This window comes from Anolis carolinensis, chromosome 5 (genome assembly GCF_035594765.1).
Source record: "Anolis carolinensis isolate JA03-04 chromosome 5, rAnoCar3.1.pri, whole genome shotgun sequence".
Classification (NCBI taxonomy): domain Eukaryota; kingdom Metazoa; phylum Chordata; class Lepidosauria; order Squamata; family Dactyloidae; genus Anolis; species Anolis carolinensis.
In genome coordinates this window covers 194,870,550-194,891,957 of record NC_085845.1, presented here as the reverse complement: position 1 = coordinate 194,891,957, position 21,408 = coordinate 194,870,550, and the positions used below count along the sequence as shown (strand labels likewise).

Here is a 21,408-nt window from a genome sequence, read left to right as displayed (position 1 = left end):
AGTGGGGAATTTCAGTCGCAATATCTTCCTTCACATCCACACTTCTCTTGTACCTGACCTGCCTTTGCCCTAGAGCCAAAACTGTTTGGTTGGAGGGAAAGAGGAGATTAAATGCCTCAAATATGTTTGCTTAATAGAGCAGTGTAAATCATTAAATGAGGTTGTCATTTCTCATTTTTTTCTATTATTATTATCATTATTTTTAAAATGAAAGTCTTTATCGCTTGTAAAGAAAGCCAAAGTGCTGAGTAGTAATGAACAAGTGCCATTGATCTGAAGTTTGCTTGAGCAGCAGCTCAATCATTACTGGTCCCAACCGCTTCCAGAAGGGGATAGTCAAGCCGTACCCAGATAGCTCTGCAACTGTCATGTATCCATTTTATGGCACCTTAGGATCATAGAATCATAGAATAGTAGAGTTGGAAGAGACCTCATGGGCCATCTAGGCCAACCCCCTTCATGTAACTTTGTAACTTCATGATAATTTAGAATTCTCTACCAGAGAGCTCCAGTGCCTCATCAAAGACAAAACACAAGATTCTGTAGCCTATAGCCATGGCACTTAAAGTACAGTAGAGTCTCACTTATCCAACACTCGCTTATCCAACGTTCTGGATTATCCAACGCATTTTTGTAGTCAATGTTTTCAAAACATCATGATATTTTGGTGCTAAATTCGCAAATACAGTAATTACAACATAGCATTACTGCGTATTGAACTACTTTTTCTGTCAAATTTGTTGTATAACATGATGTTTTGGTGCTTAATTTGTAAAATCATAACCTAATTTGATGTTTAATAGGCTTTTCCTTAATCCCTCCTTATTATCTAACATATTCACTTATCCAACATTCTGCCGGCCCGTTTATGTTGGATAAGTGAGACTCTACTGTAGTATCAAAGTGCTCTAATCATGTCATACTGAAGAGACTCCTATGCCTGATCTTCTACTTTGTCTCTCCAATCTGACCAACTGATTTATGGCAGGATTCCTCTGCTTAGGGCAGTCATGGTTGCCTGTTGGTATGTTTCCATTAGACATAACCAAGACTTGTGGAGCTAATTACTCAGCCTGTCGAGGATCACCATGTTTATGTCCCTGCTACATAAGCCCAGTCACTGTGCTTATTGCCACTTATGAGTCTGGAGACAAGAGCTTGCTGAACATTTAGTTAACTTTTGTTTGCTGCTTTCCCATTGTCCTCTGCTTGTTCCCCAACCTAGATAACAAGCAAATGGGCAAGAGGAAAAACTCCCTGGTGATAACCTCCCTGTGAAAATAAGCCCTGACTATGGTCTTAGAAGTGCTACCATTTAAATATCTGATTGCACGATAGCCTTTAGAAAACCATTAGCCAGTAGAAGAAGATAAAAATGTGATGGATCAGTGGCTAAATCAAGGGCCAAGTGGAACAACTGCATAGATTTGTTACTCAAGCCTCTTTGTAGTGCTTGCTTCTCTGGTTTGCAAAAGATTTGCACAGCTGTGTGCATTGTGCCATGATTCTCTACCATGGTAGGAAAAAAGAGGGGAAGCATAGAGCCAGTAGATCACTGGGGCTGAATCTACACTGCCCTATATTCTAGGACCTGATTCCAGATTATCTGCTTATCCCAGATTATCTGGCAGCGTAGACTCATATAATCCAGTTCAAATCAGATAATCTAGGATATAGGGTAATGTAGATCCAGCCTGAGAGTGGAATAATTTGGACAGATTCTATCAGATCTAGATAGTTGGAGAGTATGTTATATTAGACCTTGTTGATTGCAAACATATTAATGAAAACATTAGCTGGAGGCATTTCTGAATAAGGATTTTATTGAACAGAAAGGTCAAGGGTCACAATGCAAAGCATGCAAAATAGTAAAATTGGATATAGCAGATATAATCTAGCTTTTATGATCACAGAATTTATGTTTCTTTGTTGTAAGCATTTTAAATATTCATCTTTTAGGGCAAATGGTTTTTTGGGGTATGTCCAGCACTGAGGGCTTTGTCTTCCAGTTCTGCCTACCTTCAAAAAATTCCCTGTGATGACCAACAAATCAGCCATAGGACAAATCCTTTTGAGGCCGTAGGCTGGTATTAGGTCTAATACTGCATCAGCGTCACCAGTTTTAATATACTTCCCAAAAAGCATAACAAGGTGCTTAATGAGACAGCAGGGTTGTTTATCAAATTGGAAATGTCAATAAACAGGTGAGGAGCGAAGCATGATGTTTACTGCTAAATCTGCATTTGAATGCGATAGCCACTTTATTTTAAAGTAAGGCATTGTGATGCCATGTACGCAGAGTGTTGTTTTTAAGTCAGTCAAGTTAATGTTCGATTTAATTCAAATTAGAACCAAATGGAAATGCTACGTGAGGCAATTGGCAGGTTTGGAGTGTCTCCAAAAGCCTTTACATTTTCAGAAGCATTTTTTTTCTTCCTCCCGTTCTCCCGCTACCATCTCCCCATCCCTCTAAAAGAAGCACCTTGTCTAATTGTACTGCAAACTCGTTCTGGATGGAAAAAAATGACGTTCTCTAGTGTGACAAAGCCTGGTACTTAATAATGCCTGGAGCTTGAGCCACCCTCTTGGCAGGGTTGAGGCTGATAAACAAACAAAAACATGTTGAGTTCCTTTGTCCAGAGAACCACTGGGGTACCTTGCTAAGTGGGACATTGAAACAGAACAAACTGTACACCAAAAAACCCAAATCGATGTAGAAATGTTTATTGATGTTAAATGGAACAAGTCAGAAGGATGTGGCCACTGCCAGTCAAAAAGAAGACAAAAATTATTAATCACGAAGTACCTACAACACTTGTTTTCAGCAGATACATTACAGTGGCTTCACTAGGGGAGTGTGGAAGGTGGGAACTGTTAGAGTGACACCAAAATGACTGCCTATACATTTTTGAGCAGTGTTTTAGATGAAATGTATGAACTCTGATCAGAGCTGTCATTGTTACTGAATTACAATGATGTTTTGAATCATTTGGTTTCATCGGCATGTGCTACCAACATGCATTGTTGTTTTCATTGCTGCTGAATTTTAATAGTCCTTGATTTTGTCAAATGTATCTACAACATTGGGGCAAGAGTGGTGCATAGTTGAGGAGGAGAGAGGAAGGAGGAGGACAGAAAAGTCTTTTTCATCTCAGTAGGCTTATGCAAAAGTAAACTGCTGCAGCATCTCCTTGCTTAAACATCCTTCCTCATTAATATTTTGCCATCTTAACCATTGCCAGATGTTACTTGTTCTCAGGTATCCTAGTTGTTATTGGTGAATTGTTAGGTGGCATGGATCAAGAACTCTCAAACTATTTCCAATTCCTGATCCAGATAATTTTTGAAATTAAATAATCCCTGAAGAGGGCCTTAAAGTTACAAAATGCATTTACTAATAAAATAACCATCCTTTGAGCATTCTGAAACATGTTTCTTCTACAGAATCCTACAGTAAGAGACTTCCCTGTTGTTGGCAATTCTCAATAATACTCCCCAATGCTGAATGAGCATTTTATATGGGGACAGATTGGGTTGGACCTGGACTCTACCTATTTTTTTCTTGGGTTTAAAGCAGTTGTTTATAAGATGCAAGATTTTATCATTTCTCTTTCTAGCCAAATATCCTTCTTCACCACCTGCTATTGACTTGGGGCAAATCATTCCCACTTTTTCCACATTTTCAACATTGGCAGAAACTGGCAAGTCGCAGCAACCTTTTTGTGGTGGTTCTTGCGCTTCTCATATGGATGTTTTCCAAACAAAGAACACCTATGCTTTTGGATTACTCACCTGAAATTGACATTTTGTGTTTCCAAAGATCTCTTTGGCTAAGGCCAGGGATGGTATGAAATGGGAAAAGAAGCTCCAGAGTTCTCCTTTCGGCACCCTGTGGAAAGGCAGAAGATGATCAAATCTAATGACACTGATAAATGTCAGGGCTGCCTGCAGACCTCTGTGTGTGGCATTCATTTTATATACAGAACACTGAATATCTTGATGCCAAGTTACAGATGGGGTTGCAGAATGTTGTTTGACAGCTGATTAGAGTAATCTGATGGAAATGATGACTTAATCACCACAACAGGTTCCAAATTCCCAGATAGAATTCCACCAGGTTAATCTAATTTTCCTGCCATATTTCTTTCTCTCTGTGTGTGCATATGTTCCTGAAAAAAATGGCTAACCTTTCTTGTCTTGTTTCCAGTGTACAATATGATTTCCTTGCATTAACATCACTTGTAGGTAAAGTTGTTGATGATCTAATGAGTGCTTTGCAACTTTAAAAGACTCACATATAGCCCATGAAACAATCAGTGACACGAAGTGCTTTCTTACTCATTGTCCATGGTGGCCATATGCCGTACTTAGTTGTTATATGACTTCAAATCAACTCCAACTTTTGGTGTCATAAGGTTTTCTTGGCAAGATTTCATTAGTGGAGGTGGACTATTATCTTTATCTTGAGCACTGGTTCTCAATCTGTGGGTCCCCAGGTCTTTTGGCCTTCAAGTCCCAGAAATCCCAGCCAGTTTACCAGCTGTTAGGATTTCTGGAAGTTGTAGGCCAAAAGATCTGGGGACCCACAGGTTGAGAGCCACTGCTCTTGAGAGAACATGACTTGCCTGGGTTTACCCAGTGGGTTTCCATGACTGAGCAGGGATTTGAACCACAGTCTTCCAAAATTCTGTTCCAATACTCAGACCACTACATCTTACTCTTCTGCCCTAATTTAGAGACTTCTATATGAAGGCAGTATCATGTTTTAAGGGGTGCTAAATCTGCTTCCACATGAAGAGAAAATGAGTAGAAGGAAGTCATCTATTTTCAGTTAATTCATAGACTGCAGCAGCTGGTGACTTCCAGTGTGGTGATGAATCCACTTCTGACTGTGTTCTGAACTTTAAAGGCAGTCTAATGTAGCTTTAGACATATTGTGAGAAATCATAATATGGAATCTCTGGAGAATAGTAGGAAAAGTAGCCAAAGTGGTATAATTGTTTGAGTGTTGGATAATGACTCTAAAAACCAGAGTTCAAACGTTTTCTTCCAGAATGGGAACTAAGGCAATTCACCAAAAGAATCATCTAAAATCTAGCAATAAACTTTTAAAGGCAAAATAATCATATTAAAAGAGCAGAAAATCATTAAAAGGCATACAAAAGTTTCAAATGAAGGACAATTCCCCATCATAGCCAGCACAGTATAGTGATTTGAGCATTGGACTATATGACCCCAGAAACTGGGATTCGAATCCCATGTCAGTGGTAGAACTCGGCTTAGTGGCCTTAGAGTCACACACTCTCAGAAGAAGGCAAAGGCAACCCCACTCTACAAATCTTGCCAAGAAACTCCCTTAGGGTTGTCATAAGTCAGAAACAACTTTAAGACACACAACAAACAAACCACACCACTGCATAAGAAGCCTCCCTGTAAACAATTATATGTGGAAAGACTGCTTAAAGCAGTATTTCTCAACCTGTGGGTCTCCAGGTGTTTTCGGCTACAACTCTCAGAAATCCCAGCCAGTTTACCAGCTGTTAGGATTTCTGGGAGTTGAAGGCCAAAATATCTGGGGACCCACAGGTTAAGAAACACTGGCTTAAAGAAAAAGGTGCTGGTGAAACAAGAACATAGAGTGGGATCAGCCTAGTTTCGTGGGGAGGAAGTTCTGGACAAAATGGGAAACCCACTGAAAAGGCTGTCTGTCTCTCATATCATCACCAAAAGAGCCTGTGACTGAAAGAAAGCCCTTTCCTATGTATCTTAAAACTTCAGCAGGTTCATGGTGGTCTTTTAGCTCGTCTGGACCTAAGCTGTATAGGGCTTTATGAGACATAACCAACCAGCACTTTGAACTAGACCAGAAATAATCTGGTAACAGATAAAGTTGTTTTAACAAGGAAGTAATAACTTCCCATGACAAGCCCCAATCAGCATTCTGGCCATAGCATTTTCTGAACAGTTTCCAAAGGCAGCCCTACATAGAGTGTATTTAATATTGCAAGGATGTAATGGTATAGTGGTTTCAGCATTGTACTTTGACTTTGCAGAACCGAGTTCATTGCCTTACTCAGCCATGGAAGTCCACCTTGGGCAAGTCACACACTTGTAGCCCAGAAAACACTGCCAGAAGGCTTGGGTTAGCACCAGCCAGAAACAACTTCTAGACATGATTTATTTATTTATTTATTTATTTGCAGTACAGTAGAGTCTCACTTATCCAACATTCACTTATCCAATGTTCTGGATTATCCAATGCATTTTTGTAGTCAATGTTTTCAATACAGCATGCTATTTTGGTGCTACATACGTATATACAGTAATTACTGTGTAGCAGTACTGCATATTGAACTACTTTTTCCGTCAAATTTGTTGTATAACATGATGTTTTGGTGCTTAATTTGTAAAATCATAACCTAATTTGATGTTTAATAGGCTTCTCCTTAATCTCTTCTTGTTATCCAACGTATTCACTTATCCAATGTTCTGCCGGCCTGTTTATGTTGGATAAATGAGACTCTACTGTATTTATATTCCACCCTTCTCACCCCGAAGGGGACTCAGGGTGGATCACATTGCACATATAAGGCAAACATTCAATGCCATAATAGAACAGAGACAGACGCAGGCACGGGCTGGCCTCGAACTCATGACCTCTTGGTCAGAGTGATTTGTTGCAGCTGGCTGTTAACCAGCCTGCGCCACAGCCCGGCCTGGTTGGGCTTCTCTGGCTGACTTATGCAACTCCATTTTCCATCACCTCTTGCTTTTATAAAAGGATCAAAGCATATCCCAAGAATATCCTAGAGAACCTGCCTTGACATTCACAGGCCTTTCCTGTTCAATGCAAGACAGCGTTGTCTGCTTCTCCAAGACAGCATTTGGCAAGCAGTGCTTGGGTGGGGAGAACCCATCCTTGGCTGGGTATTTATTTTTTTTAGCATGACAGTATCGCATATTGAAAAATCACTTACCTGGAGAGATAAACTATAAGTGTATTGCTTTATGATGTAGAACTACAATAACTGCTTTTTTTGATAAGACACGATATCTCGGTGACACGCTTCTGGTTGGTGGCATCTAATCTGAGAGCTAGTTTTATATCATCTGTAATCGCTTTTGGAGGATCAGGGGAAAGGGAGTAGACTATTTTATTATTTTATAGCCTACAGTAAGACAGGAACGATATAAAACGCTTGGGTTATTTCCCCATTGCTTAGTGCACGGCGCAAGGAAAGCAAGGACTCGCCCCCTCTGCACTCTGCCCTGTTAATTTTCTTATTCATTGCACACCTTTCTTCGATTCTTCTGACCCTCTTTTTCTCTTCGCTGCCTGTCCCCATGTTTCGCGCTCTTAAATATTTTATTGGCAGCGTACTTAGAATATGTACTGTCATGGTTGCAGTCTCCAGAGGTCATCCGTGGTGGGTTTAATAATAGGATGTGAACCAGTGACTCTGTAAAAAAAGAAAGAAAAAGAAATCTACTTTGGATTCTCAATGGCACATGTTTTATTGAATCCAATGTTAAAGGCAGTTAACTTATCAATTGGTGATTGAGAAGGTTAAGGGAGCTTGTAATGTGAATCCTCTTATGTAAAGAAATAGAGGGCAAATTTAGGAATGACGCCAACTGTGCAGAGCATAGATTTCTAAAAATCCTTATTCAGAAAAGAGCTTCCATCAGCCAGTGGTACATTTGGGTTTCTCAGTCTTGCATCAATCCATGCTTAGGCAGCGTTTGCACATTATGTTGCAGGCAGAACCTGTGCCTGTGCCTATTTACAACTTATATATAGGGTTAACACTGGGTGACCTTAAGCAAGTCATACTCTCTCAGAGTCAGAAGAAAGCAAAGGCAAAGATGCAAGTTAGAATGATGTTATATTTCCTTTCTTTCCCAAACAGGACTCCTATAAAACATCTGCAAAAGATAGCTACCAAAGTAGCCATTGGATTGCCAGGCGGGTGATGAAATAATGAATCACAAAGCTGTTCAGATACATGCTGAAATCTGTCCAGCTTCCCATCTGCATTCCTAATATGCCAATTTCCTTGTGGAAACAGACCCAGTATTGACCCTCAGTGTGTAGTAATAACAATAAGAAGAATATTGAAAAGTGATTTGTTCGGATGAGTCCTATGGGCATGATAATTTGGGTTTTCAAAAAGCATGCTAGCTGTAAGGCCAATCTGTTAAGCTTGTTTGATAGCTGAAAAGCTGCTGGTTTGAGGAACTAATGTTGTTTTTAGAATGCTGGTTTGTTAAATAATATAGGTTTAATGTTGATTTAACCTATGGGCCACCCAAGTAAATAAAATGTACACTGATGGGCAAAAGCTCTTTACAGACTTGGAAAGATTTTTTTTCCCTTCAGTCCTGTTCCTGCACATCCAAGTTCTTAAGAGGGTTTAGATGAAGGTTAGTTGCACAAATAAAGTAAATATTTTGCCAGTGAATTGCAATCCTTCCCAACTAAATACTGAACATGTCGCCTACCAAAGGGTACAATATGTGCAAAGCAAATGAAATCCATGAACTGTGCTTGCCTTGTATCATTCCAACCCTCTTTACTGTCTTTTCTCTTCTTGTTGTTTGTTGTTTATAGATGCATCATCCCATTCAGATGAAACCTGCAGATAGTGAAAAGTCCAACGGTAGGTGGTAAACCAGCTTCATACTTTCAATACCATTCTCTTTTAATGTTTGAAAGCAAACAACAAAATGCCACTTATGCTTTTTTTTGTCTCCTTCCACTCTTGTTGGACTCTGATGCTGCTGTGGCAGATCTAGGGAAAACACTGACCTTTGATGAACTACCATTTATCTTATACACAGGAGGAGAATAGAGTCAGAGAAATTATCCTCTGGGTGATGAATTAGAGACCGTGGCCACGTGGAAAAGTGTAGTGCCGGCACAATAGCATTTTATTAATGGGCTCCATTAGAGGTCAAGATAAATCTATGGAACTGGATATTGACAACATAGTAGAATGTGGGCGACCAGACAAAGGGATTTCTGGTTCAAGTGCTTCATTTATGAACTTTTCATTGCATGAACAGGAAGAAACTCTGATGACTTGCAGGAGAGCTGGGGTAGAATCTGGACCCTTTCACATTACTCAGTTATATTGCTGTGATTGCACTCTAACTTCCATAGCAGGAGTCTTTGAAATCCTGGGATACATACTTTCATAAGGGGTGTTTAGAGAGCCCTGGTGCCTCACCAAACCTCACCTCCAGGTGCTGCCATGACCATCAAAATAAATAACAATATTTTAAATTGGTAGCATGCATGTATCCCTGATGATACAGATGAAGACAGGGATCAGGTATATAATGAATATTTAAATCAAAATGCTTAGGTGTACCCTCAAAACACAATCATTTTGTGCCTTCCTATTTTCTTGTGCATGCCTGTAATCTATTCTTTGAGCACTTAGTGGATGATCCGCTAGCAGCACAGCAATGCATTTATAAGCTGTTGCAGTTTAGCTTTAGCAGCTCATCTCTTGCAAAGCTTTCCTGAATTGTCAGTGGCTTCGTGTTGTTGTTTTTTTGTTTTGTTTTTGTTTTTTTTGTTAAATCATTCTAAATTAGGGCATTGAGTTGTGTGCCTTCATGTCATTTCTGACTTATGGAGACCCTATTATGGAGTTTTCTTGGTGAGGTTTGTTCAGAGGGTTTTTGCTTTTGCATTCTTTTGACTAATGGGTTTCCAGAGCTTATAGCAGTGATTCTTAACCTGCGGGTCCCCAGGTGTTTTGGCCTACAACTCCCAGAAATCCCAGCCAGTTTACCAGCTGTTAGGATTTCTGAGAGTTGAAGGCCAAAACATCTGGGGACCCACAGGTTGAGAACCACTGGCTTACAGGGATTCAAACTCTGGTCTCCAGAGTTGTATTTCAACACTCGGTCACTACACCATATTGACTCTGACAAATGAGTGGTACATAAGGTCAAAGTGTTGGAGTAGGGGAGAAATGGGCTCCCTGTTGGGACATTTTCTCCCAGTAAGAACCTAAATCTAGAGATCATTGACTCCGTAGATGCCAGTTACTTGTGATCTACACAGTCAATGATATCTAGATTTAGTTTCTTACTGGGAAACAAAGCCTTCACAAGTGTAGACACCGGGGCGGTTACTTGTCGAGGGAGCCGTGTGGCACAATGGGTTAAACTCTTGTGCCGGCTGAACTGCTGACCTGAACGTTGGGTTGCTGATCTGAATGGTACCGGTTCAAATCCGCGAGATGGGGTGAGCTCGCATCTGTCAGCTCTAGCTTGGGGGGACATGAAACGGATCTCCCAGCAGGATGGTAACACATCTGAGTATCCCCAGGGCAACGTCTCTGTAGACTGCCAATTCTCTCACACCAGAAGCAACTTGCAGTATGTTCCCAAGTTGCTTCTGACACACTAAAAAGTTACTTGTCAAGAATTGTCTTTTGTTCTTCAGAATACCCAAACTTTGCTGTCTTATGTGGCAAGTTAGTTCAGGCTTGCACTTATTATATCTGCAGCCAAACCTCAAAAAAAAGAAAAAAAGAACTACACAGATGTCTATGGGATATCATCAAAGAGATGGGAGCAGACTGAACACAGCAGGAACTATGAAGCTTGGCCCATTTCTTGGTTCTGACTTCGAAAGGAGCATTCCCTTTGCTGAACTCTCTTGCAGACTCACCTTGATGCAGTTGTCCCAGTGCTATATTGAACAAAATGCAGAAAAACCATACCTGCTTCCAGCATTTCACAGATGAAACCTGGAACACATCTGGCCTCCGGTGGCCTAGGGATAAAAGCCTTGTGACTTGAAGGTTGGATTGCTGACCTGAAGGCTGCTATGTTCGAATCCCACCAAGGGAGAGCGCAGATGAGCTCCCTCTATCAGCTCCAGCTCCATGCAGGGACACGAGAGAAGCTTCCCACAAGGATGGTAAAACATCAAAACATCTGGGCGTCCCCTGGGCAACGTCCTTGCAGACAGCCAATTCTCTCACTCCAGAAGCAACTCCGGTTGCTCCTGACACGAAAAAAAAATCTGGCCAAAGAGCAACCGGTAGAGAAAGTGGGGAAGAACACATGAGCTGCGAGAGACTGAAACAGTTTGCTTTTGCCGGAGTCTATTGCAGGGACCACTTTAACCAGGGACTACTTTGACAAGAGACCACTTTGACCAAGGACCATTTTGACCAGGAACCACTCTCCAACATTAGTACCAAAAGAGTTGCGAATCGGTTTTTGGTCTACTTTAGATTTGGTTGGTTATTTGGGATGCTGATTCAGAAAACTGCATTGGATAGACCACATCAGCTCTGAGACAAAACATATGCCATCCAGTAGTCGCCATCTGCTCACCCACAGAAAATCGTATTTAATAATCTAGAGCTGATGTAGTCTACCCAATGCAATTTTCTGAATCAGCACTCCAAATAACCCCAGGAACAGGCCTAAAAACAAAGACACCAAGGTGCTCCCACTTCTAGACATGGAATGGCTCCGCTCAGTGGGAGGGAGGAGGAGGAGAAGCAGCAGTCAGGAGGCTTGTTGTCATGCCGTTCGTGAGTAGTCAGCCTCTCCTCTCCCAACATCCCTGTTGTCTTGGCACTATAAAAGAGTTTCACGAGACCAGTTGCCCTTGTTGCAACGGGATAATAATGGTGAGGCCGTGGTCCATATTTTAGTTCTTGGGGACTACTGCTGCTCCACGGACCATAGGTTGGGAACCACTGGTCTATTGGGAAGAGCAATGGTCCCATCTGTATTGTCATAAAATGATTCTATACTGATTATATGATGCAGTTTCTAACTGGATTATTGGGCAGTGTAGATGGGACCTCTGTTCTCTCCTCACTGCTCAATTGAGTGCAAAATCTTTTTCATAACAATTCAATATGCAGCAGTTGAAGTAGGTTGAGAGAATAGGGTGAAATAAGGAGGAGAAAGAAACTAGGATACTTTAAAGACAGACAAAAAAGCGAGACAACACAATCAGTTTGCACACGGAGAGTATGTAATTCAGTTTGCACACGGAGAGTATGTAATACTATGAATGAATGAATTTATGGCTTTGTTTGTGTGGATGGATAACTCAGCTCCTTTTTGCTTTTTTCAGTTGGACAGACATTGGAACACTTGCTATTTTCCAGAGACAGCTGTATTGATTCAGAGGCAGTTCTGTGACATGCAGGAAGCTTAAATGGCCTTGATTTGTGCCAAGCAGGTCTTTGCAAGGGGAGGCTCAATTGCCATGTTTGGTTTTTAATCGAGTCCTGAATGGCCGTTTGATTCACATAATTTGCTAAGAGGCCTGTCAGAGAAAATCTGCTTTCTTCGATGGCGAGAACTTTGCTTTTCCCACCTGGCCTGAAGAATCACAGCGCCTTCCTTCCAGCAGGCATATTTGCTCCTCATTAATTAGTAATCAGGGCAGAAGCCACACACTTTGAGATTTTAATACCTGCAGATGTAAATGACGACGGAGCCCCAAATCTCTCCACGGCGCTAGAAGGGCTTTCTTTCCTTTTGTTCGCTCTCTCTTCTTTTTTTTCCTTCTTCCCTTTGTGCATTCTGTTTCTCCTTTCCCCCTGGATGCTGCAGAACTCAAGAGGAGAAGGAAAACCTTGTGTTTTCGTCCTTTTGTAGAAACCTCTGGAGCTCAAAAAGAAACAAGAACAATAAAACCAGAATGATTTGTTTTCTAACCAGCTTGGTGCTACTATGCTTTTTGACATGGATCCACTGTCTGGTCAAATGTATTCAACTGGCTGTTGAACCCAAAGCACTCACAATAGCCTTGTTTACCTATCTCATCAGCCTATCCATAGAGCAGGTATGGACAAACTTCAGCTCTCCAGATGTTTTGGACTTCAACTCCCACCATTCCTAACAGCCTCAGGCCCCTTCCTTTTCCCCCTCAGCCGCTTAAGCGGCTGAGGGGGAAAAGGAAAGGGCCTGAGGCTGTTAGGAATGGTGGGAGTTGAAGTCCAAAACCCCCAGAGGTCCGAAGTTTGCCTATGCCTGCCATAGTGGTTGCCTGGAGTTCCCTGGAAGTAGAAATAAAACCAAAAGCAACAATAAAAATAGTCTTACCTATCTCTCCTTCTGGATTGAAGGGCGGAATAATGGCAGATTAAACACATGACATCATTTAAAACCAATGCAGATTAAAATCAATCATGCAATTGTTGTTTGCTTTCAAATCATTTCTGACTTCTGTTGAGCCTACCACAGGTTTTTGTTGACAAGAGTTGTTGTTATTGTCGTCAGGTTTAATGTGTTGTCGAAAGGCTTTCATGGCCAGAATTACTGTATCAGCATCCCAGATAGCTTTCATGGCCAGAATTACTGGGTTGTTGTGAATTTTCCAGGCTGTATGGCCATGTTCCAGAAGTATTCTCTCCTCATGTTTCGCCCACATCTATGGCAGGCATTCTCAGAGGTTGTGAGGGCCGTTGGAAACTAGGGAAGTGGGGTTTATGTATCTGTGGAATTCCCAGGGTGGGAGAAAAAACTCTTGTCTTTCAGTTTTCAAGGCTGTATGACCATGTTCCAGAAGCATTCTCTCCTGATGTTTTGCTCACATCTATGGCAGTCATCCTCAGAGGTTGTGAGTTCTGTTGGAAACTAGGAAAGTGGGATTTGTATATCTGTGGACTGCCCATATATATGTTTTGAGGCAAGTGTGAATGTTGCAGTTGGCCAGCTTGATTAGCATTGAATGGCCTTACAGCTTCAAAGCCTGGCTGCTTCCTGCCTGAGGGGATCCTTTGTTGGGAGGTGTTAGCTGGTCCTGATTGTTTCTTCTCTAGAATTCCCTTGTTTTTTGAATGTTGTTCTTTATTTACAAGCATGTGGACAATTTCAACAGGCTTTGAAGCTGCAAGGCCATTCAATGCTAAACAAGCTAGCCAATTGCAGCATTCACACTTGCCTCAAAACATATATCTGGGCATTCCACAGATATACAAATCCCACTCCACTTGCCTCAGGCAGACAAGAGTTCTTTCTCCCACCCTGTACATTATTCCACAGATATATAAACCCCACTTTGCTAGTTTCCACCAGATCACACAACCTCTGAGGATGTCTGCCATCGATGTGGGTGAAACGTCAGGAGAGAATACTTCTGGAATATGTCCATACAGCCCAGAAAACCCGCAGCAGGCCAGTTGTTATGTCTATTTATATCCAGCTTTTTCTCTCCATTAGGAGATCCAAAGGGGACTTGTAGTTCTACAAGGTCTTTAGCCTTCTCCTCCAAAGAGTGCTTGTGCCTTACCAAATCACTGTTGCCAGGAATCCATAACTTTGAGCCATGGAAGTTAAAGTGGTGTCAAACTGCATTCATTCTACAGTGTAGATGCACTCTAAGTTATTATTATAGGTTGCTCATCCTTTCTCTGGACTTCCAAAACACTCCAAAATCCAAAATGGATGGCTGAGAACTGACACTATTGCTTTCGGATGGTTTAATAAACACAAACCTTGTTTTTATGTTCAAAATGATTAAAAATACTATATAAATTTCCCCCCAGGCTATGTGTATAAGGCATATATGAAAAATACATTGATTTTGTGTTTAGGGAGCCCTCAGTGGCACAGCAGGTTAATCTGCTGAGCTGCTGAACTTACTGACCGAAGGGTTGGTGGTTCAAATCCGGGGAGCAGAGTGAGTTTCCTCTGTCAGTCCCAGCTTCTGCCAACCTAGCAGTTTGAAAACATGCAAATGTTAGTAGATCAATAGGTACTGCTCTGGCGGGAAAGTGACAGTGTTCTATGCAGTCATGCCGGACACGTGACCTTGGAGGTGTCTATGGACAATGCCGGCTCTTTGGCTTAGAAATGGAGATGAGCACCAACTCCCAGAGTCAGACATGGGTAGACTTAATGTCAGGGAAAAACCTTTACCTTTACCCTTTGTGTTTAGACTTAAGTCTCATTTCCAAGATACCTAATTTTGTAAGAATATGTAAATCTCAAGAAATTTGAAATCCAACATACATCTGCTCCACCTGCATCATCATCATTATTTCATCTATGGAATCCTGGAATTAGTAGTTTAGGAAGTAGTATTTCTCATTCTCAGCCAGAGAACTCTAATGCCTTCCTGTCAAATGTCAAATCCCAGGGATCTGTAGGATTCATCCATAGCAGTTATGGTGGAATCATAGTGCTTTTGAGTGGAAGAACCCAAGGTTCAGGCAATTGAATAGTTCATTTAAAGTTTAGATTACCAACTAAAATGGATTCATAACTCCCTTGAGACAGAACTCCCCACTCTCTGTATCCTGATGCCAAGAAGTTGCTTTTTAATGCAAAAAGAGCAATTGTGAAAATGATTACATTGGCAAATACCAAGTTGGAAAGATGCCTTTGTTTTGAACTACTAATGTATAGTTCCATCCCTAGTGTTGATTCTGTTGATATTGTATTTGCCATTCAAACTCTTAATTGTTCTTAATGTTATTTGAAAATGTATTATATTTTAATGCTTTTCCTCCTTTCATGAGCTGCGTATAGACCTGGGGCAGGTGACAGGGTGGGATAAAAGTTATGTAACTAAAACACTGCAGTTTTTACATTTGCCATTTGTTTCCCTGTTTGTTTGTTTGTTTGTTTTTCAATCAATTAGGCAGAGCTTTGATTATATTTGTGAATGTGAGTATGAGGGTCAGTTATTTACACTTACAAAGAAAGAGTTAACTGCTGTCATATAAATGAAAACACGTGTTTTCTAAAAATGTATTTGGAGATGAAACGTGTGAGGGCAAAGGGGGGAAAAGAACTTTTTAATCCTTCTGTAAGGTTGCAAAAAAAACCTAGTATGCAATCTGTCCTTGTCACACCTGAATCTGAGGCTGCCTGAATTAATTAGCAACTTTTTTCACTGGGTGTTAGTGCTAACATATGGCATGCAATTATTACTTCTAGTTCAGTACTTAGTTTCTTCCACAATTTCAAACCTTTTTCTTCAAGTTTGCTGAAAGACAAGAAATGATTGAAAGGTGTTTTTACTGTGTCGGGCTAAAATCATAGAGTTGGAAGAGACCCCAAGGGCCAAAGGTCTGTACAACTAGAATGTGTCCAGTAGACTTGTGCAATATGAGTAAACTGCGAGCTGTTTTGTGTCCAGGCTTTTGGTGGGGGCCCCAATCCATTTTTGGGAACACGCTTTCTCTCACTGACACCAGCACACCACTACAGTTTTCTGAGAGACATTTTAAGGAGGCCCAGGGAAGGAAGAGCTATGACCTGTAACTCAGTTACTGAGATATCCTCCCTGGACTACCTTAAAAATCCCCTGTTTTCAGTGCCTGCAATCTCCTTTCTTCTTGCCTGTTTTACTTCCTTAAAGCTGCTTCTACTTCTACTCTAGAGGAGATGTAGGCTTCTCTTTTTGTTTGCTGGGATTACTATTATTAGTAATTATTATCTTTGAGAAGTATTTTCTGAAGGAGAGGAATGGAAGGAGAAAAAGAAGGTAAAAGGGTGACTCTCCATCTCCAAGCCCCCAAATGTTGTGCACACCCCATCTACCATCCCTCAGATTCCCAATCAGTCCCACTAAATCAAAAGAATCAGGAAAATTAAGGAAAATCAAAAAGATTCAACTGTGATTCTGAATAGGAGAGGAAGAGCCGAGATTGGTTTCCATTTGTTTTAGTGTCGGGCGAATTTTCATATCGGAAGGGCCCTTACCGTTACGAGCTCCTGAAGTAGTGAAGGTACTGAAAAAAACGGAGGAAACTGCGAAAACGAAATTCGCGCACAACCCTAGTGTCCAGACATTTGAGCAAAAAAGAGATCCCATCTGAATATTGGGAACTTCCTTAGAATCATAGAATTATAAAGGAGACCACAAGGACCATCCACGCCAACCCCCTGCCATGCAGGAATATATAATCAACGCACTTCTGACAGATGACCATCCAGCCTGGTTTAAAAACTTCCAGAAAAGGAGACTCCACCCCACTCCCAGACAATTTATTCCATTCTTACTCTCAGGTGGAGTCTCCTTCTCTGGAGGTTTTTAAGCAGAGGCTGGATGGCCATCTGTCAGGAGTGCTTTGGTTGTGTATTCCTGAATGGCTAGTGGGGTTGGTTTGGATGGCCCTTGTAGTATCTTCCAGCTCTATGATGCTGTGCTCCGTTTAAGCAGCCAAAGCTGCGTTAGTAGAAGATAGGCTAAGCACATAGGAAAACTGTGAAACTACTGTTTGTAGTGAATGAGAACCTTCTCTAGCTGAAATTTCAAATCTGCAAATAGCATTGCTAGCTGTTCATGGTTATTACTACTGTTAAGAGCAGAGCTTGGTGGATTCCAGTTCCTTTGCTTGCTGATATTATTTGCTTGCTCCCAATTACTACCGGTTGCTTCTAGAGATTAGAATAGCAGCGGTTGCAAAACAGGAGAGCTGATCTGTACGGTTACGTATTAGTTTGATGTTGTTTTATTTTATCTCTGAGTCAGTTCTCTGGATGTTTAATTTACTATAAAATCAGCCTCCAGCTGAAAACCTGTTAAATCGTTTTAGCTAATTTGCCCTATTTATCAGTTTACCAGCCAAACCTGAACAAACCAATAGGGAATCTGTCATCGGCAGTAGTTTGGAAAATTAAAAACCAAGTCGTTGTTGTTGTTATTTCACCATTTTCACTGGGCTGGGGAGTGAAATCAATGATTAAAAAATACTGATTCTTTCGAGAGGGTAAGATTTTTGCTGCCTAAGATTACTAGGGTTTTGCATAGAAAACAGCAATCTTGCTCATACCCACAAACAAACAAACACGTGGCTGTCTAGAAAAAGTGACTGATATTCTCTACAGTAGTACAGTTGCAGATTCCTAATCTAGAGTTACAGATCCATAACTGTTTCTCCATTGCTAACACCATGGAGTCAGAATCGTGGCCCTATTGCCACGGTTGTGAATGTCCTCCCAAATTAACTTTAACATGTGACGCCTTTCTGGAGAGATGAAAATCTGTTTTTCTGGTGATCAGGTGCAGCAAGATGACATTTCCAGACCCTTCCTATCAGTAAGCAAGGTTGTGACAATCAGAACCAGGATCTCAATGTAATTCCTGGTTGCAGAGAGGTAGAAATGTCCTGCTGTCCCCTGATTGCCAGTAGTATAAATCTCCATCATTTGGAGCATCCTTGTAAATTGGTTGGCAAAGTTAGGCCAGGAGTCATCATTAATTATATTTATTGTGCACCAAACATAGCAAAAAAATCTGCGTGTATTTCTTCACAAAATAATTTCCTGGATTACTTTGGGATATGCAAATACTAGAGGACAATAAGCAGAAATATTTGTGCTTTTTCCCTGCAGCATAGAGAAAACTGGAAATCATTTGTAATAAAACTGAGGAAGCATCTTCACTGTAGAATTAGTGCAGTTTGATACATTTTAACTGCCATGGGTCAGTGCTATGGAATCATTCAGGTTTTAGTTAAGCCTTCTGTATCAAATTGCACTTGTGCCTCACCAAATTACAACTTCCAAAATTCCATGGCTTTGACCCATGGCAGTTAAAGTGGTCTCAAACACCTTGTGATTTGGATCTATAGCTCTGAAGGAACTAGATAAGATCCTCAAATGTAAAGATATATCATTAGTCAACACAGTCAGAATTGTTCATATAGTATTTCCAGTTTCTATGTATGGTCATGAAAACTGGACAGTGACAAAAACTAACAGGAAGAAAATCAACAGATACTACAGATGTCTAAAAAGACATATATATTACCATTACAGCCAATAGGTCCTGAACACTCACTAGAAATCAAGACGATTAAACTGAAGCTGTCATACATTGGACAATTCACGAAATTGCATCAACATTGGAAAAGAGGGTAGTACTCTGTCAAGTAGAAGACAGTAGAAAAACTGGGGGGGGGGGGGCCACAGGAAATCTGAATTGATTCAGTCAAGGAAGCTACAGTCCTGCAAGATCCAAGCAGAAGATGAGTAGGGCTCTTGGAAGTCTCTTAGAAGGCCACCATAAGCCGAAGTCAGAAACAAAGAGGAACAACAATGTGCAGAGATCTAATCTTTCAATATCAATATCACTGCATTATGTAGATGGTATCATTTGTTGTGTTTCCCTATCCACCCTTCATGTCATTGGCTGTTATTGGAGAGAAAAGGTGCAGCAAGATAGCAAGAGGACATGGAAGTTTTGGTATGCATCATGAAGGTGTATGCTTCTGGTGTCTCCCAAATACACACGCTTCAGTTTTTTTGTGGCTATTCACTGAAACTGGGACTTAACATTATTTAAAGCCCAGCTTTGAAGTCCAAAACTGCTTTTTCTGAAATACAATTCCCAAAGAAACGAAGACAAGCTGAGCACAATATGAAATTGGGACATTTGGTTGGGGAGAAGCTCCTGGTGGACCATACGGCACATAAGGTTCATTTTCAGCAGCAACAAAAACCTGGAAATGTTTTCTTTGCATCAGCTAATATAAAATAGCAAAATGCCTTTGCTAGCCATGCATGAAGAAGGCAAGCAAAATTTTCCAGACAGATGGCAGTCCTGGGATCAATAAGGAGCCAAGCTTGACAATCACCGTTACCCTGCCTTCCACACATACACATACAAATGTTGAGGTCATACTAGAGGTGCTAAAGGTATCGAAGCAATAAGACTGAACTGTTTTTTCTCTGTGTCATTACTACAATTGCCAGACTACGTGTGATCCAGGGTGGGGTGAAGGTAAGGAGGCTGAGGGAATGTTTTCACTTTTTTCCGCTCCTCAGCCCCCAAGCCCCGGTAGAACGAGACAAAAGGACTCCTTCATTACTAAAATAATTTGCACAATAATAGAAATAAATAACTGCACGGCAGATTCTCTGGAGTAACCATTTCTATGTGCTTCCCTACTTTCTCTGGCTGTGTGCTCATTAACAGCGAATTGAATTTGCATGCCATTTCCAGAGCCATGGAAGGAGCATGGTACCTTGTGTATAATAATAAGAACTCAAGGTTTATTGCAGGAAGAGAGGCACTGACTGGTATCCTTTGAAGAGTTAGCATGATGTGTAGGTCCAATTCTGAATGTCCCTTATGTCACGCCTGTCCCCTTTCATTCAAGATCAGTTTCCCCTAGTCTTCATGTGATGTCAAAGGAAGAAGAAAATGACCAGACCTGTGATTTTCAAGCATTCTACTCCAAGGAATACTTTTTTACAACAACCTATTTGCTGGGAAACAACACCATGTTATTGCTCCAAAGCTGAACAAACTGTTGTTACTGGGCTTCAGTTTCCATCAGCCTCAGACATTATAGTGATTAGTCATGGACAATGGGGTCTGCAGTTCAGTTATCTCTGGAACTCCATAGGATGTTCATATACATTGGGGAATCATAACCATATAACCATATCATAGAATCACCTAGTGGACCTAGAAAATCCTAGATGTGCCTTTTCACTGTGTGTGGATAAGTGAAACCATGGATATGGGTTATGCAGCCATAGAGGTCTTACTGCACATATCTTTAAGTCCACATCTTGCTGATAAATGGCCAGTGGAGAGCAGAACTGTGAGACTTGGTAGACCTGGTCATACCTGTCCCTGGGCCATTCCACAATCTTCTCCAAGATGTTTATATTGGACAAGATTGTGGAATGGCCCAGGGGCAAGTATGACCAGGTCTACCAGGTCTCACAGTTCTGCTCTCCACTGGCCATTTATCAGCCAATGGAGAACAGAGGAGCAGTGTAAAACTATCTAGCTAAGTTCCTCTTTCTCTCAGTATGGTCCTGTTTTCATGGGCCCTAGGGGTCAAAAATAATCCCCAGAGTCTCCATATACTCACTAGGCCTTTTTAGGTCAATATAGCCTTTTTAGAAAACTGGAAGTAAACATGAACTGACGTTCTGTAATGACAAGATCACATTAGTGTTATAAAACGGAGGCTTTTTACTCCCTGTCACCCAGTTTGCTCCTTCAGGATTCTTGGAAATGTAGTTTAGAGAAGTCAGGACCTCTCTAGCTAAGAATTCCAAAGGCCCCACCTAAACGACATTTCTCAGAATTCTGCAGGAGCAAACAAGGTGATAGGGAAACAAAAGTCTCTGTTCTAAAATCCTAGTGTGATCTTGTGCTTAACTCTGATTTTTAAAAAGTCTCTTTTGGCTTCATATTGCCAGATGGTGGTTATGGTGGGCATTTGAAGGCAAATGTAGTGGGAGATGTAGTTCTCCAGCATCCCTTGAGATAGCCTCCTAGCTTTCCACAGTTGCCCACTCCTGATATAGCAGGGCACATATAATCTTTCAGCATAAGCATCAGCTTTGGTACCATAAGATCTTGTAAACTAAGGGTAGATCTACATTGTAGAATTAATGAAGTTTGACACCATTTTAATTGCATGGTTTGATAATATG

General features: G+C 41.1%; 1 protein-coding gene across 30 annotated transcripts in view; it reads left to right on the top strand.

The window, feature by feature from the left end:
• The window catches only part of celf2 (CUGBP Elav-like family member 2), a 620,922-nt gene that overhangs the window by 501,739 nt on the left and 97,775 nt on the right, over window positions 1-21,408 (top strand). For all 30 annotated transcript variants that reach the window (XM_062983254.1, XM_062983252.1, XM_062983253.1 and 27 more), the window contains one exon: window positions 8,612-8,660. In XM_062983254.1, the coding sequence (XP_062839324.1) occupies window positions 8,612-8,660 (49 nt within the window). The remainder of the gene's footprint in view (window positions 1-8,611; window positions 8,661-21,408) is intronic.